General features: G+C 40.9%; 1 protein-coding gene across 2 annotated transcripts in view; it reads left to right on the plus strand.

Moving 5' to 3' along the window:
- Positions 1 to 17,906: 17,906 nt before the first annotated feature.
- Positions 17,907 to 18,180, plus strand: part of TSHR (thyroid stimulating hormone receptor) — a gene marked incomplete at both ends in the record, with an annotated part of 174,172 nt that continues 173,898 nt past the window's right edge. For both annotated transcript variants that reach the window (XM_079700922.1, XM_079700923.1), the window contains one exon: positions 17,907 to 18,076. In XM_079700922.1, coding sequence (XP_079557048.1) covers positions 17,907 to 18,076 — 170 coding nt within the window. The remainder of the gene's footprint in view (positions 18,077 to 18,180) is intronic.

Raw genomic sequence — 18,180 nt, forward strand, 5'->3', positions numbered from 1 at the left:
AAAATTGGATTAAATTCTGGGGACCCCATTTTTAAACTGATATTAACTACAAAAAAGCAAAATCAGAGGCTACAACTGGGACTGATGGATAGAGAATCAGGTTTGAGTTCACTATGATGAAGAAATTTTAAAATACATTATTAAATTTATAGCAGCTTTCTGTCATATGGTGTGCTCTCAATACACAGATATGATATCCAGAAAAAATACAGTGAAGTCAGATCATAGACTCTTTCTCCTTCTTAACAAAAGAGATAAAATAATAAAGCCAATTAAAAAAAAAAGATTTTACACAAAATGTGCCTGTAACTACCAAATGACCTTAATTGCTTTTAACTGATATCGCGGGCACACATTATCCAACCCCAAAACCCAAATCACCTGAAGGGTGAATCACCTGAATTTAGAGGTGGAAAAACCCAAAAGGGTTACCACCTGCAGTGCATGGTCTTTTTTCACAAACAATGTTAACAGAGGCACAGAGAGGTTACATGATGTATTTGGTTTGCTAGGACTGTCATAATAAAATACCACTGAATGGGTGGCTTAAATAACAGAAATTGATTTCTCACAATTCTGGAACCTGCAAGTCCAAGATCAAGACGTCAGCAGGTTCAGGTCCTCCTGAAGCCTCTTTCCTTGGCCTGAGATGGTTTTCCTCTCTGTGTGTCCTCATGTGGCCTTTTCCCTGTGTGGGCAGTTGCCTGGAGTCTCTCTTCTTATAAAGACACCACATGTTGGATTAGGGCCCCACCCTTATAACCTCATTAAACCTTAATTACCTCCTTAAAGGCCCTATCTTCAAATATTGTAACATTGAGGGTTAGAGCTTCAATATATGGGATGGGGGAGCACAGTTCAGTGCATAACACATGATTTCACCAAAATTGTACCTATTCAGGATTAGTGTCATCAGTGATCCTCCCACCACACAATACCTTGATAAAATTAGATGTGCTGGATATTTTTTACATACCTCACCCACATTTCCCCTTTACTGGGAATGCTCCTACTCATAGCATTGGGCTCCTGAAGCTTTGTTTATATTATACAAAGCCCCTATCTCTCTGACCGTGGGTGGTTGGACAAGGGACAGATACTTGAAATAATTTGGGCCTATTATGCTCTTTATCCTTTAAAACTGGGACTCAAGCATTTAATTCGTTATGTGAATAATCTTGATGTATAGGTACAAGCTGAAGTTGTCGTAGGGAGGTGACCATTTTCAACTGTGTTCAAGGAGAAACAAAAATCTAATCCACAGAGAAAGAGAGAGAAAAACAAATGGGTAAAGCAGCAGGAGGAAACTGTGCAGCTCCAGAGGAAATAAGCCTAAGAGAAGAGGGCCTTGCTTCCTGACAACTTCCAAGTTCCTGGCTCCAATCCCACTTGTATTATTAAAAGTGTTATTCCCACTTGTATATCCTGTACTTGTGACCCAGGATACACTAGAGGCAGCTGGAGGTGGTTAAATGCACAGATTTGGGAGCCAGACCACTCAGGTTCAAATCTTAGCTATAATACCTACCAACTGTGTGACCTCAAGCACATACTTAATCACTCTGTGCTTTCAGTTCTTCCTCTGCAAAATGTGGATGCTAAGAATAGTACATAATGTGTAGGGTTGTTTTGAGGATAAAATTAATTAATGTGTGTGAAGGATTTAGCCCAGTGCCTAGCCCATAGAAAGCAGTCAATAAAGTTTAACTGATATTCACTATGATATCCTAAAATGTTAGTTCCATGAACATTGGGACCTTGTTTATTGCTTTGTTTTAGGTACTTAGAATGAAGAATAGACCATGTTGCCTTGTGATGATTTCCCTTTTGAAGCTTAACATAAGTTCTACTGACTAAAATTCAAAGAGCCTGCTGGTGAAGCCTAACTGTCCAGCCTGTGAGATTTGAGGTTTAATGTCACATCTAGTTTTATTGAGCAATATCTCAAAAACCCTTTTGAACCACACCAAATATTAAACATCTAGATGGGCTAATCAATAAAGGGTTTGTGGGATGAGGCTAGCCTGAAAGCATTGACATGAACCTCACAACCCAACTCTGCTGTTGTGTGGCAGACAGAGGCAGTGGTATTTCAAGTAGAAAGGGCAGAAGTTTGTTCTACTCATATCTTGCAAACTCATACTACTGTGAAATAACAGCAGAAAACTGATTATTTCTATGTGACAAGAAAATATATTTGCAATACTAACCAAATTTTCCCCAAGTATTTTCTTGTCCCCTTGGCTCCCTCACCCACCCACCTCCATTTCAGCCAGCTAAGCTGTGCTGTGCTTATGGCTCAGAGAAGGGATGTGACCACAGGAAGCAGAAAGGGAGACGAGGTGAAAGAGAATAAAAAGAAGAAAAAGAGTAGCCTCTCCCTGACTCTTGAGCATTAAGCCTAGAGATCCTCAGATAAGACTGGCTATATAATTTGTGAGGCCCAGTGCAAATGAGAACATGAGGCCCTGTTCAAAACTGATTAAGGATGTCAAAATGGCAACAGCAGAGCATTAAACTAAGATCAAGGTCTTTCTGAGTGCAGGGCCCTGTGCAGTTACACAGATTACAAACCCATGAAGCCAGCCCTGCTTTCAGAAAGGAGTTGTGGTATAAGCAAAGAATTTGGAAGCAAATATGAAGAAGAGAAGTCCCCACAAAAGAAAAGCTATTACTGATGGGAATTGTCATAAGAAACAGAGAAGAGAGCCCTAGGATGGGAGGTTGGGGGTTGAGGGGCAGACCTGATGGTGCTGGAGGAAAGCCCATGTCCATAGAGCACTCAGCCTCCACTCAAGCAAGTACCATTCATAGCCTGAACCTAGCTGTCCTGCCTATTGGCATTAGGGGAGGACATCCCTTCAAAAAGCATGCATTTTTGGGCTTCCCTGGTGGTGCAGTGGTTGAGAGTCCTCCTGCCGATGCAGGGGACACGGGTTCGTGCCCCGGTCTGGGAAGATCCCACATGCCGCGGAGCGGCTAGGCCAGTGAGCCATGGCTGCTGAGCCTGCGTGTCTGGAGCCTGTGCTCCGCAACGGGAGAGGCCATAAAAGTGAGGGACCCACGTACCGCAAAAAAAAAAAAAAGCATGCATTTTGCCCAGTGATTTTTCAGTCCAAGTAATGACCATCTGTACCATTAGGCTTGGCTCGGTTCTGCCTAGCCATCACAGATTGTCAAGCTCCCTCACAATATCACAGGACAATTATAAGCCCTAAGAAGGAAGATGGATCACCTAAGTGGGATGCTATTGGTAAGGTAAAAAGGAAATCCCCAACATCCTAATTTGTTAGGACTGAATGAAACTACTCAAAATTCTCTCTGAACCAAGACAGTGGTGAAAGCCACTCTCTTTACACCAGCATGAGACGATCATAAATGGTCATTGACTCTCTTTTTTATTATTATATTATTATGTTTATTTATTTATTTTTGGCTGCATTGGGTCTTCGTTGCTCTGCACAGGCTTTCTCTAGTTGTGGTGAGCGGGGGCTACTCTTCATTGCGGTGCATGGGCTTCTCATTGCAGTGGCTTCTCTCATTGCGGAGCACAGGCTCTAGGCACGCGGGCTTCAGTAGTTGTGGCTCACGGGCTCTAGAGCGCAGGCTCAGTAGTTGTAGCACATGGGCTTAGTTGCTCCGTGGCATGTGGGAATCTTCCCAGACCAGGGCTCAAACCCGTGTCCCCTGCATTGGCAGGCGGATTCTTAACCACTGCGCCACCAGGGAAGCCCTGTCATTGACTCTTTATGCATCAAGTTTCAAGATAACTGCAAGTCTAATAAGAGTTGAAATAAAATATAAGATGTTGCAAAAGTGGTATCGCCTGCTACTCCAGAATCATCTTCAGCCATTCATTGTGTAGAAGCACTGTTGATCCTGTAATATTCTTTCTGGCCATACACTTCCTAATTATAGGTATTTGTCACTGCCAAGAACATCACAAATATAAAACAGCAATTTTTATGCATTTAAATCAAAATGAAAAACTATTAATGCACAAAACCAAAATTGTAAGACATTTTTGTAGCTAAATAATATAGCCTATGTTCCACTTTAATAGGCACCTTTTGAAAAAAGACAAAACACATAGAGTAATTCATTGCTAAGTACCACTTTCTGATATTTGAACCTTGCTAATGGTTGTCCTACATAAAGGAAAATGTAATGTTCTATAGCCATTTGCATTTATCTATTGTATTTTAAAGGATTTTTTTCTGTTTAATGGATCTGATTGCAAACACTTCCCTTTATTTAAATGGATTCATCTTCTTATCCTGTGTGTTTATTTGCCCCAGTTTAAAAGTTATGCTAAGGAAAGAAAATTGCTTTATTATCATACCAATTTGCTGAGCAGGCTATTAGAACATAGCCATTCACTGAGGGCTTGTTCTAGTTTACTAAATTGAAACTGGTTGACATAGGAAATTTCACCTACATCATGATTGCCACTAAGCCAATTTTATGCTGTCTAAATCTTGATTAAAATGTTACAGATTTCAATGTACCATTTCTATTCCCAATAAAGATGGAGTAGGAGAGACCAGACTTACCCTAGACCTGAATCAAACAAAAATACAGGCAAAATACATGAAACAATGCTTTTCAAGACAGTAGACATCAGACAAAGAAGGGCAGAGAGATAGGAAACAAATAAGGTAAGCCTTATGATTGCCACAACTTACTGCCTTGAGAACATTTCCTGGGCATGGTGCAAGGAGAAGGAACTCAGGAAGAGCCCAGCAGATGCTCTAAATTGAAGAAACAGAGCTGAGAGTCGGGGAAGACCAATATAGCTGGAGTTTGCAGAGCAAACTGGAGTGGAGAGAACCACATAGAGAGAAAGCTCCAGAGAACTCCATGGAGTGTTCAGCAGAGTATGAATCATCACATTTATGTAAAGAAACTGAGGCTGGAGACAGAAGCACCTTACAAGAGTGGAGGGAAAAGTGCCTGTCACTCACAGGACCAGGAATAGTGACTATTCCTACCTGCCAGATTGAAACACCTCATAATTCATGGAGCATTAGGTAGAGTACTCAGAAGGGTCTTATCTCAAGGCTGGGGAATAATTAGCAACAGATTAAATGCTACTCTGGTCCCACCTAACAGCAAGATCCAAAAATATCAGTTTCCAAGTAATTTAATCATATCTGACAACAAATCTCAACTTTATGTGAAATCAAATAATTCAGTACCAACAGGGTTAAAATTTACATCAGCCATCCAAATAAGGTTATCAGGCATATAAAGAAGAATGAAGGGCTTCCCTGGTGGCGCAGTGGTTGAGAATCGGCCTGCTAATTCAGGGGACACGGGTTTGAGCCCTGGTCTGGGAAGATCCCACATGCCGTGGAGCAACAAGGTCGGTGAGCCACAACTACTGAGCCTGTGCGTCTGGAGCCTGTGCTCCGCAACAAGAGAGGCCGCGATAGTGAGAGGCCCGCGCACCGCGATGAAGAGTGGCCCCAGCTTGCCACAACTGGAGAAAGCCCTCGCACAGAAACGAAGACCCAACACAGCCAAAAGTAAAATAAAAAGTAAATAAATAAATAAAAGAAATGCATTTCCATAAAAAAAAAAGAATGAAAATGTAACCCATTTAAAGAAGAAAAATCGACGGAGTTGAGGAAGATGGCGGAAGACTAAGACGCGGAGATCACCTTCCTCCCCACAGATACATCAGAAATATATCTACAAATGGAACAACTCCTATAGAACACCCACTGAACGCTGGCAGACGACCTCGGACCTCCCAAAAGGCAAGAAACTCCCCACGTACCTGGGTAGGGCAAAAGAAAAAGGAAAACACAGAGACAAAAGAATAGGGACGGGACCTGCACCAGTGGGAGGGAGCCATGAAGGAGGAAAGGTTTCCACACACTAGAAGCCCCTTCGCGGGCGGAGATGGGGGGTGGCAGAGCGGGGGAAGCTTCGGGGCCGCGGAGGAGAGTGCAGCAACAGGGGTGCGGAGGGCAAAGTGGAGAGATTCCCGCGCAGAGGATGCTGACCAGCACTCACCAGCCCGAGGCTTGTCTGCTCGCCCGCCGGGGCGGGCAGGGCTAGGAGCTGAGGCTCGGGCTTCAGTTGGATCCCAGGGAGAGGACTGGGGTTGGCGGCGAGAACACAGCCTGAAGGGGTTAGTGCACCACGGCTAGCCGGGAGGGAGTCCGGGAAAAAGACTGGAGCTGCCGAAGAAGCAAGAGACTTTTTCTTGCCTCCTTCTTTCCTGGTGCGCGAGGAGAGGGGATTCAGAGCACTGCTTAAAGGCGCTCCAGAGACGGGGGCGAGCCGCGGCTAACAGCGCGGTCCCCAGAGACGGGCATGAGACGCTAAGGCTGCTGCTGCCACCACCAGGAAGCCTGTGTGCGAGCACAGGTCACTGTCCACGCCCCCCCTCTGGGGAGCCTGTGCAGCCCGCCACTGCCAGGGTCCCGTGATCCAGGGACAACTTCCCCGGGAGAACGCACGGCGCACCTCAGGCTGGTGCAACGTCACGCTGACCTCTGCCGCCGCAGGCTCGCCCCGCATGGGTACCCCTCCCTCCCCCGCGCCTGAGTGACCCAGAGCCCCCGAATCAGCAGCTCCTTTAACCCCGTCCTGTCTGAGCGAAGAACAGATGCCCTTAGGCGACCTACATGCAGAGGCGGGGCTAAATCCAAAGGTGAAACCCGGGAGCTGTGCGAACAAAGTAAAGAAAGGGTAATTTCTCCCAGCAGCCTCAGGAGCAGTGGATTAAAGCTCCACAATCAACTTGATGTACCCTGCATCTGTGGAATACCTGAATAGACAACGAATCATCCCATATTGAGGAGGTGGACTTTGGGAACAAGATATATTATTTTTTCCCCTTTTCCTCTTTTTGTGAGTGTGTATGTGTATGCTTCTGTGTGAGATTTTGTCTGTATAGCATTGCTTTCACCATTTGTCCTAGGGTTCTGTCCGTCCAATTTTTTTTTTTTTTTACTTAAAAAATTTTTTCTTAATAATTATTTTTTATTTTAATAACTTTATTTTATTTTATCTTAATTTATTTTATTTTATTCTCTTTCTTTCTTTCTTTCTATTTTTTCTCCCTTTTATTCTGAGCCGTGTGGAGGACAGGCTCTTGGTGCTCCAGCCAGGAGTCAGTGCTGTGCCTCTGAGGTGGGAGAGCCAACTTCAGGACACTGGTCCACAAGAGACCTCCCAGCTCCATGTAATATTAAATGGCAAAAATCTCCCAGAGATCTCCATCTCAACGCCAAGACCCAGCTTCACTCAACAACCAGCAAGCTACAGTGCTGGATACCCTATGCCAAACAACTAGCAAGAAAAGAACACAGCCCCATCCATTAGCAGAGAGGCTGCCTCAAATCATAATAAGGCCACAGACACCCCAAAACACACCACCAGACGTGGACCTGCCCACCAGAAAGACAAGACCCAGCCTCATCCACCAGAACACAGGCCCTAGTCCCCTCCACCAGGAAGCCTACACAACCCACTGAACCAACCATAGCCGCTGGGGACAGACACCAAAAACAAGGGGAATTACAAACCTTCAGCCTGCAAAAAGGAGACCCCAAACACAGTAAGATAAGAAAAATGAGAAAACAGAGAAACACACAACAGATGAAGGAGCAAGGTAAAAACCCACCAGACCTATCAAATGAAGAGGAAGTAGGCAGTCTACCTGAAAAAGAATTCAGAATAATGATAGTAAAGATGATCCAGAATCTTGGAAATAGAATAGAGAAATTGCAGCAAACATTTAACAAGGACCTAGAAGAACTAAAGAGGAAACAACCAATGATGAACAACACAATAAATGAAATTAAAAATACTCTAGAAGAGATCAATACCAGAATAACTGAGGCAGAAGAACGGATAAGTGACCTGGAAGATAAAATAGTGGAAATAACCACTGCAGAGCAGAATAAAGAAAAAAGAATGAAAAGAACTGAGGCTAGTCTCAGAGACCTCTGGGACAACATTAAATGCACCAACATTCGAATTATAGGGGTCCCAGAAGAAGAAGAGAAAAAGAAAGGGACTGAGAAAATATTTGAAGAGATTATAGTTGAAAACTTCCCTAATATGGGAAAGGAAATAGTCAATCAAGTCCAGGAAGCACAGAGAGTCCCATACAGGATAAATCCAAGGAGAAACATGCCAAGACACATATTAATCACACTATCAAAAATTAAATACAAAGAAAAAATATTAAAAGCAGCAAGGGAAAAACAACAAATAACACACAAGTGAATCCCCATAAGGTTAACAGCTGATCTTTCAGCAGAAACTCTGCAAGCTACAAGGGAGTGGCAGGACATATTTAAAGTGATGAAGGAGGAAAACCTACAACCAAGATTACTCTAACCAGCAAGGATCTCATTCAGATTTGATGGAGAAATTAAAACCTTTACAGACAAGCAAAAGCTGAGAGAGTTCAGCACCACCAAACCAGCTTTACAACAAATGCTAAAGGAATTTCTCTAGTCAAGAAACACAAGAGGAGGAAATGACCTACAATAACAAACCCAAAACAATTAAGAAAATGGGAATAGGAAAATACATATCGATAATTAGCTTAAATGTAAATGGATTAAGTGCTCCCACCAAAAGACACAGACTGGCTGAATGGATACAAAAACAAGACCCATACGTATGCTGTCTACAAGAGACCCACTTCAGACCTAGGGACACATACAGACTGAAAGGGAGGGGATGGAAAAAATATTCTATGAAAATGGAAATCAAAAGAAAGCTGGTGTAGCAACTCTCATGTCAGACAAAATATACTTTAAAATAAAGACTATTACAGGAGACAAAGAAGGACACTACATAATGATCAAGGGATCGATCCAAGAAGAAGATATAACAATTGTAAATATTTATGCACCCAACATAGGAGCACCTCAATACATAAGGCAAATACTAACATCCATAAAAGGGGAAATCAACAGTAACACAATCATAGTAAGGGACTTTAACACCCCACTTTCACCAATGGACAGATCATCCAAAATGAAAATAAAGAAACACAAGCTTTGAATGATACATTAAACAAAATGGAGTTAATTGATATTCATAGAACATTCCATCCAAAAAAAACAGAATATACTTTCTTCTCAAGTGCTCATGGAAATTCTCCAGGATAGATCATATTTTGGGGTGCAATTCAAGCCTTGGTAAATTTAAGAAAATTGAAATCGTATCAAGTATCTTTTCCGACCACAACACTATGAGACTAGATATCAATTACAGGAAAAGAGCTGTAAAAAATACAAACACATGGAGACTAAACAATACACTTCTTAATAACGAAGTGATCACTGATGAAATCAAAGAGGAAATCAAAGAATACCTGGAAACAAATGACAATGGAGACAAGACGACCCAAAACTTATGGGATGCAGCAAAAGCAGTTCTAAGAGGAAAGTTTATAGCAATACACCTACATTAAGAAACAGGAAACATCTAAAATAAACAACCTAACCCTGCACCTAAAACAATTAACAAGAAAGAAGAACAAAAAAACCACAAAGTTAGCAGAAGGAAAGAAATAAAGATCAGATCAGAAATAAATGAAAAAGAAATGAAGGAAACAATAGCAAAGATCAATAAAACTGAAGCTGTTTCTTTGAGAAGATAAACAAAATTGATAAACCATTAGCCAGACTCATCAAGAAAAAAAGGGAGAAGACTCAAATCAATAGAATTAGAAATGAAAAAGGAGAAGTAACAACTGACACTGCAGAAATACAAAGGATCATGAGAGATTACTAAAAGCAACTCTATGCCAATAAAATGGACAACCTGGAAGAAATGGACAAATTCTTAGAAATGCACAACCTGCCAACACTGAACCAGGAAGAAATAGAAAATATGAACGGACCAATCACAAGCACTGACATTGAAACTGTGATTAAAAATCTTCCAGCAAACAAAAGCCCAGGACCAGATGGCTTCACAGGCGAATTCTATCAAACATTTAGAGAAGAGTTAACACCTATCCTTCTCAAACTCTTCCAAAATATAGCAGAGGGAGGAACACTACCCAACTCATTCTATGAGGCCACCATCACCCTGATACCAAAACCAGACAAAGATGTCACAAAGAAAGAAAACTACAGGCCAATATTACTGATGAACATAGATGCAAAAATCCTCAACAAAATACTAGCAAACAGAATCCAACAGCACATTAAAAGGATCATACACCAGGATCAAGAGGGGTTTATTCCAGGAATGCAAGGATTCTTCAATATATGCAAATCAATAAACGTGATACACCATATTAACAAATTGAAGGAGAAAAACCATATGATCATCTCAATAGATGCAGAGAAAGCTTTCGACAAAATTCAACACCCATTTATGATAAAAAACCCTGCAGAAAGTAGGCATAGAGGGAACTTTCCTCAACATAATAAAGGCCATATATGACAAACCCACAGCCAACGTCATTCTCAATGGTGAAAAACTGAAACCATTACCACTAAGATCAGGAATAAGACAAGGTTGCCCACTCTCACGACTATTATTCAACATAGTTTTGGAAGTTTTAGCCACAGCAATCAGAGAAGAAAAAGAAATAAAAGGAATCCAAATTGTAAAAGAAGAAGTAAAGCTGTCACTGTTTGTAGATGACATGATACTATCCATAGAGAATCCTAAAGATGCTACCAGAAAACTACTAGAGCTAATCAATGAATTTGGTAAAGTAGCAGGATACAAAATTAATGCACAGAAATCTCTGGCCTTCCTATACACTAATGATGAAAAATCTGAAAGTGAAATTAAGAAATACTCCCATTTACCACTGCAACAAAAAGAATAAAATATCTACAAATAAACCTACCTAAGGAGACAAAAGACCTGTATGCAGAAAATTATAAGACACTGATGAAAGAAATTAAAGATGATACAAACAGATGGAGAGATATACCATGTTTTTGGATTGGAAGAATCAACATTGTGAAAATGACTCTACTACCCAAAGCAATCTACAGATTCAATGCAATCCCTATCAAACTACCACTGGCATTTTTCACAGAACTAGAACAAAAAATTGCACAATTTGTATGGAAACACAAAAGACCCCAAATAGCCAAAGCAATCTTGAGAACGAAAAACGGAGCTGGAGGAATCAGACTCCCTGACTTCAGACTATACTACAAAGCTACAGTAATTAAGACAGTATGGTACTGGCACAAAAACAGAAAGATAGATCAATGGAACAGGATAGAAAGCCCAGAGATAAACCCACACACCTATGGTCACCTTATCTTTGATAAAGGAGACAAGAATATACAGTGGAGAAAGGACAGTCTCTTCAATAAGTGGTGCTGGGAAAACTGGACAGGTACATGTAAAAGTATGAAATTAGAACACTCCCTAACACCATACACAAAAATAAACTCAAAATGGATTAAAGACCTAAATGTAAGGCCAGACACTATAAAACTCTTAGAGGAAAACATAGGCAGAACACTGTATGACATAAATCACAGCAAGATCCTTTTTGACCCACCTCCCAGAGAAATGGAAATAAAAACAAAAATAAACAAATGGGACCTAATGAAATTAAAAGCTTTTGCACAGCAAGGGAAACCATAAAGAAGACCAAAAGACAACCCTCATAATGGGAGAAAATATTTGCAAATGAAGCAACTGACAAAGGATTAATCTCCAAAATTTACAAGCAGCTCATGCAGCTCAATATCAAAAACACAAAAAACCCAATCCAAAAATGGGCAGAAGACCTAAATAGACATTTTTCCAAAGAAGATATACAGACTGCCAACAAACACATGAAAGAATGTTCAACATCATTAATCATTAGAGAAATGCAAATCAAAACTACAATGAGGTATCATCTCACACCGGTCAGAATGGCCATCCTCAAAAAATCTAGAAACAATAAATGCTGGAGAGGGTGTGGAGAAAGGGGATCACTCTTGCACTGTTGGTGGGAATGTAAATTGATACAGCCACTATGGAGAGCAGTATGGAGGTTCCTTAAAAACTACAAATAGAACTACCATACGGCCCAGCAATCCCACTACTGGGCATATATCCTGAGAAAACCATAGTTCAAAAACAGTCATGTACCAAAATGTTCATAGCAGCCCTATTTACAATAGCCCGGAGATGGAAACAACCTAAGTGTCCATCATCGGATGAATGGATAAAGAAGATGTGGCACATATATACAATGGAATATTACTCAGCCATAAAAAGAAATGAAATTGAGCTATTTGTAAGGAGGTGGATAGACCTAGAGTTTGTCATACAGAGTGAAGTAAGTCAGAAAGAGAAAGACAAATACCGTATGCTAACACATATATATGGAATTTAAGAAGAAAAAAAAATGTCATGAAGAACCTAGGGGTAAGACAGGAATAAAGACACAGACCTACTTGAGAATGGACTTGAGGATATGGGGAAGGGCAAGGGTAAGCTGTGACAAAGCGAAAGAGAGGCATAGACACATATACAGTACTAAACGTAAGGTAGATAGCTAGTGGGACGCAGCCGCATAGCACAAAGAGATCAGCTCGGTGCTTTGTGACCGCCTAGATGGGTGGGATAGGGAGGGTGGGAGGGAGACGCAAGAGGGAGGGGATATGGGAACATATGTATATGTATAACTGATTCATTTTGTTATAAAGCAGAAACTAACACACCATTGTTAAACAATTATACTCCAATAAAGATGTAAAATAAATAAATAAATAAATAAAAATAAAAAATAAAAAGCCGGGTGACAGCAGAAAATACGGCTCTACATACATTCAGGAATGAAGACCAGAAAGGATAACTAAGTAAGTCTTTTCTTATGACTTAAATTTCTTTGAAAGATAACTGGTTATCTTAACAAAAATAATAAGAATGTATTGTAGAGTTTATAGCTTATGCATAGGTAAAATGTACGGCAACAGAAGCATAAAGGCTAGGAAAGGAGAAATGGAAGTAACACCATTATAGGGTTCTTAAACCATACATAAAGCAGTGTAATAGCAGCTGCAGGTAGACTCTGATAACTTAAAGACATCCACTATAAACCCTAAAGCAGGCACTATAATAACCAAACAAAGAGTTATAGCTGAGTCAACAAAGAAGCTGAAATGGAATCATAAAAACTCCTGAATTAATCCAAAGAGGTTAAAAAAACAAAAGGAAAAAGGGATCAAAGAACAGATGAGATGAATAGAAAACCAGGAGCAAGATTACAGACTGAAACCTAATATCAATAATGGCATCAAATGTAAATGATCTATACAATCCAAATAAAAAGCAAAGATTGAAAGCAAAACCTGTTTTCAATCTGCTATTTATAAGAACTGGCACTTCAAACATAAGGATGTAAAGAGGTGGAAGTAAAAGTATAGAAAAAGACTAGCATGGTAACACTAATCAAAAGAAAGTTGGATTGTCTCTATCTATAACATAAAAAGGTCAATTGGGGCTTCCCTGGTGGTGCAGTGGTTGAGAGTTCGCCTCTCGATGAAGGGGACATGGGTTCGTGCCCCGGTCCGGGAAGATCCCACATGCCGCGGAGCGGCTGGGCCTGTGAGCCATGGCCGCTGAGCCTGCGCGTCCAGAGCCTGTGCTCCGCAACGGGAGAGGCCACAACAGTGAGAGGCCCGCGTACCACAAAAAAAAAAAAAAAAAAAAGTCAATTAAAAAGAAAAGGACATCACAAGAGATAAAAAAGTACATTTAATAATGATAAAGGCATCAATTCACCAAGAAAATAAAAGAGTTCTAAATAGTTGTATATTTAATAGTAGAACTTCAAAACATATGAATCAAAAACTGATAGAAATACAATGGAAAAAAAGACAAATCCCCAATTATAGTAAAAAAATTTTAGTACCCATGTCTCAATAATTGACATAACAAGTAGATAGAAAAATCAGCAAAATATAGACGACTTGAACAACACTATCAACAACTTGATCTGTTGTCATTTGTAGAACATTCAGAATACACATTTTTTTCAAATACACACTGAACATTTGTCAAAATAGACCTTATTCTGAGTCTCACTAAGTTTAAAAGTTCTCAAGTCATACAAACTATGTTCTCTCTCTACAGTGGAATAAATTTAGAAATCAACAACAGAACAATATGTGGAAAATCCCCAAATATTTGGAAACTAAATAACACACTACTAAATGACCCAGAAATCAAAGAAGACATCAAAAATGAAAATTAGAAAGTATTTTCAGCTGAATGAAAATAAAATTACAAGATATCAAAACCTAAGAAATGTCTCTAAAGCAGTACTTAGAGGGAAAATCTATAGCACTATACAATATTATTTTTTAAAAAGGTCTCAAATCAAAGACCTCAGCCTTCACCATAAGAAACTAAGAAAAGAAGGGCAAATTAAACCCAACAGATGCAAAAGAAAGGAGATAATAAAGATCTGAGCAGGTATCAATGAAATAGAACATAGAAAAACAATAGAGAATCTATGAAACAAAAAGTTGCTTCTTTGAGAATATTTATAAAATTGTTAAACCTCTAGACATACTTATCAGGAAAGGAAGAGTGAAGACACAAATACGAGTATCAGGTATGAGAGTGCTGACATTAGAACAGATTATACAAATATGAAGAGGATAAGAGAACATTATGAACACATTTATGACAATAAGTTCAAATATTTAGGTAAAATGGACAAATTCATAGTAAGACACAAACTGTTAAAGCTGCCTCAGGAAGAATTAGATACACTGAATAGCCCTACCATCTATTTTTAGAAATTTAATTTGAAGTTAAAAACCTTCCAACAAGTAAAAATATCCAGATAGCTTCACTGGTGAATTCTACCAAATAACTAAGAAAGAAATAATATAAATTCTACACAAACTTACACAAATTTGAAGAGGAGGGAATATTTTCTAACTTATTCTATGATGGCAGAATTAGCCTTATACAAAAACTTAACAAAAACATTACAAAAAAGAAAATAACAGTTAACATCTATGCAAGACTCATAACCAAATTTTAGAAAATTTAATCATAAAATAAATTTAAAAAACTTAATATGACATGATCAAGTGGGGTTTATCCCTGGAATGCAAAATGGGTTTAACATTCAAAAATCCATCACTTTTATTCACCACATTAACAGATTAAAAAAGAAAAATGCTGACTCATCTTAACAGATGCAGAAAAACATTTGACAATATCTAATACCTATTTCTGATTAAAAACTCTAAGAAAAGGAGAATAGAAGGAAAATTTCTCAACCTGATAAAAAGCATTTATGGAAACTATACTTAACATCATATTTCATGATGAAACAATGATTTCTCCCATATGATTAGAAACAAGATGATAACTGCCCTTAATCTTTCTACTCAAAATTGTACTGGAGTTTCTAGCCTGTGCAGTCCAATAAGAAAAAGAAATGAGAAGCATTCAGATTGGAAAAGAAGTAAATGGTCTATACTCAGACAATACAACTCATCTATGTGGATAATTGGATGGAATCTATGAAACAGCTTCTAGAACTAATAAGTGAATTTTGAGATATTGCAGCCAAGCTATCAGATAACTGCAGCCCTAGCCGTCATTTTGTTTGCAACCTCATGATAGACCTTAAGCCAGAGCATCCAGTTAGACCTCTCCCAAATTGCACCACAGAAACTCTGAGATAGTAAATGTTGTTTTAAGCCAACATTTAACATTTTGGAGTTATTGATTATGCTGCAACAGATAGCTAATATAGCCATTGCCTATTCATTCATTTAACATTTATTATTTCCTAACTCTGAGCTAGGCACTGTTCTTGGTGTTAGGGATACAGTGGCCAAAAAAAAAGCAAGGTTCCTGCTTTCATGGAGCTTATATTTTGATGGGGATGGGAGAGCAGCAAGAGACAGGCAATAAATGAGTAAGCTAATTAATAATAATAACCAGAGATAAGTGCTTTGGTGAGGTAATATGATGGGGGGATCATTACTTGAGAAAGGTTTTTCCAGAAAAACTTACGATATTTAAATAACAACTTGAATGATGTGATGATCTGGGGACAAATTGTTCCAGGCATAGAGTTCAACAATAGCAAAGGCCCAGAGGTGATAATAAACTTGTCTCTTTCCAGGTCCAGCAAAGTGATGGTAAGGGCCGGATCTTGAAAAACAGGAATCAGCAAACTTGTCTTGTAGGTCAAATCCTGCCCGAGTCCTGTTCCAGTACAGCCTACAAGCTAAGAATGGCTTTTACATTTTTAGAGGGTTGTATGAAAAGGAAGAAGGAGGAGAAGATGTGACAAAGATCCTATGTGGCCCACCAAGCCTAAAACATTTAGGTTCTTCACAGGAAAATTTCTTCACAGGAAAAGTTTGCAGGCACCCATAGTAGGATTTCATTGGTTAGTATAAAGAATTTATACTTAATTTTCTTAAAAAATTTTTTTTATTTCTTCTTTTTATTGTGGAATAGTATTCCATTGTATGGATATATCACTCTTTGTTTATCTATTACCTGGTGGAAGAACATTTGGGTGATTTCCAGTTTGGGGGGATTATGAACAAAGCCACTAAAAAATTGAAATACACATATTTAAAGTGCACAGTTTGATGGATTTTGGCAAATGTATACATCCACTTATGTCCAGTCTAATCAAGATGTAGAACATTTCTATCAATATAACTGCCATGAGTTCTCCGCTGTCCTTTTCCCATCTAACCAATCTCCCCTAACCATTATTCTGATTTCCTTCACCATAACTTCCCCCCGCCGTCCCAGAAGTTCATATAAATGGAACCATATAGCATGTGAGAAGATGCTATATGATGCTATATGGTCCTTTTACCCAAGAAGAATTAGTAAGCAATCGAAAGCTTTTGAGAGCGAAATTGGCACAATCTGATATTTATTTTAAATTCTCTTCTTGGCTACTGTGTGAAGGATGATGAGTAGACAATAGTGTGCCCCTTAAGTATTCTTCTTCTTCCCATCTTCTGGGGGGGATATACGGCTCGATAATATTCCTGGCCAGACCAGAATTTACAGGTCGACTTCAACTACGTAGAGCAAAGCTCGATTCAAGAGTTCCATTCAAGGCACTCGAACAGTTTCTGCCGTTCCCGGCTCCCCCGGCAGGTGGCGCCAGAGCCCAGTTCCTGGCCTGCCTCGCCGAGTCCGCGCGCTGCCTTGAGAGCCGGACGCCGCCGAACGCCGCCAGACGGCTCCCCGCGGCAATTTCTGCGCTAGTGGCTGCGCGCCCCCAGTGGTCCGGGTTTGCGCTGAAGTTGGGGAGCCGTGAGGATGCCCCCGTGGGTGTCGCGCCCCGGCCTCGGCCGCACCTTGGGCCGGCAAGCCACGTGTGCCCGCCTCCGATCCTCGGCAGAGGCGTCCTAGGCCAGGAGGAGCTGAAGTTCTGCGGCCCCGGCGTCCGCCCCGGGACGGTCCTTTCCGCTGCAACTTTCTCTGGATAGAGGGTGCGTGCGGGTGGATCCCGACAGGCGGCGCTTTGGGGAGGCTACCCACCCATGGGAAGAGGTGGCCCGTTGGGTTTAGAGCCAAGGAAAGGAGGGGGCGTCTGAACTAGGCTTTGGAGGGAAGTAATGGGAGGGGCGCGCGAGGCAGGTTGGAGAGCAGAGGGGACAGCCCGGACCGGCGCTGATTGTCAGGCAACAGACGGGAGTGGCATGGGGCAAGGAAAGTGAAGTACGTAAGCTTGTTTGGGTGGAGGGTTGCCTAGGGAAACGGAGCACTTGAGAGCCTCTTCTTTTCCCTCTCCAGCCTCCTCTTTGGTGCTGAAGTCACGACCCCATCGATTTCTCCTTCCTCCCACCCCTCCCGCTCTCCTGCAGCCTGAGGGAACCCGAGGCGCAAAGGGCTGAGAATGAGGCGATAGTGGAGGATGAAGACATAGCCTTGGAACCCCGAGGACAATGAAACCGACGCCCTTGCTGCAGCTGGCGCTGCTTCTTGTCCTGCCCAGGAGCCTGAGGGGGAAAGGGTGTCCTTCTCCGCCCTGCAAATGCCACCAGGAGGACAACTTCAGAGTCACCTGCAAGGATATCCACCGCATCCCCAGCTTACCGCCCAGTACGCAGACCCTGTGAGTACCTGGGAGAGGAGAGGGGAGGACTCAGGGGCCAAAGTCAGCTGGAAAAGGTGGATGGAGTGCACAAAAAGAGCTTGAGAGGGTTGTGTGTGCGTGTG

Source organism: Hyperoodon ampullatus (assembly GCF_949752795.1).
Source record: "Hyperoodon ampullatus genome assembly, chromosome: 3".
Lineage (NCBI taxonomy): Eukaryota > Metazoa > Chordata > Mammalia > Artiodactyla > Ziphiidae > Hyperoodon > Hyperoodon ampullatus.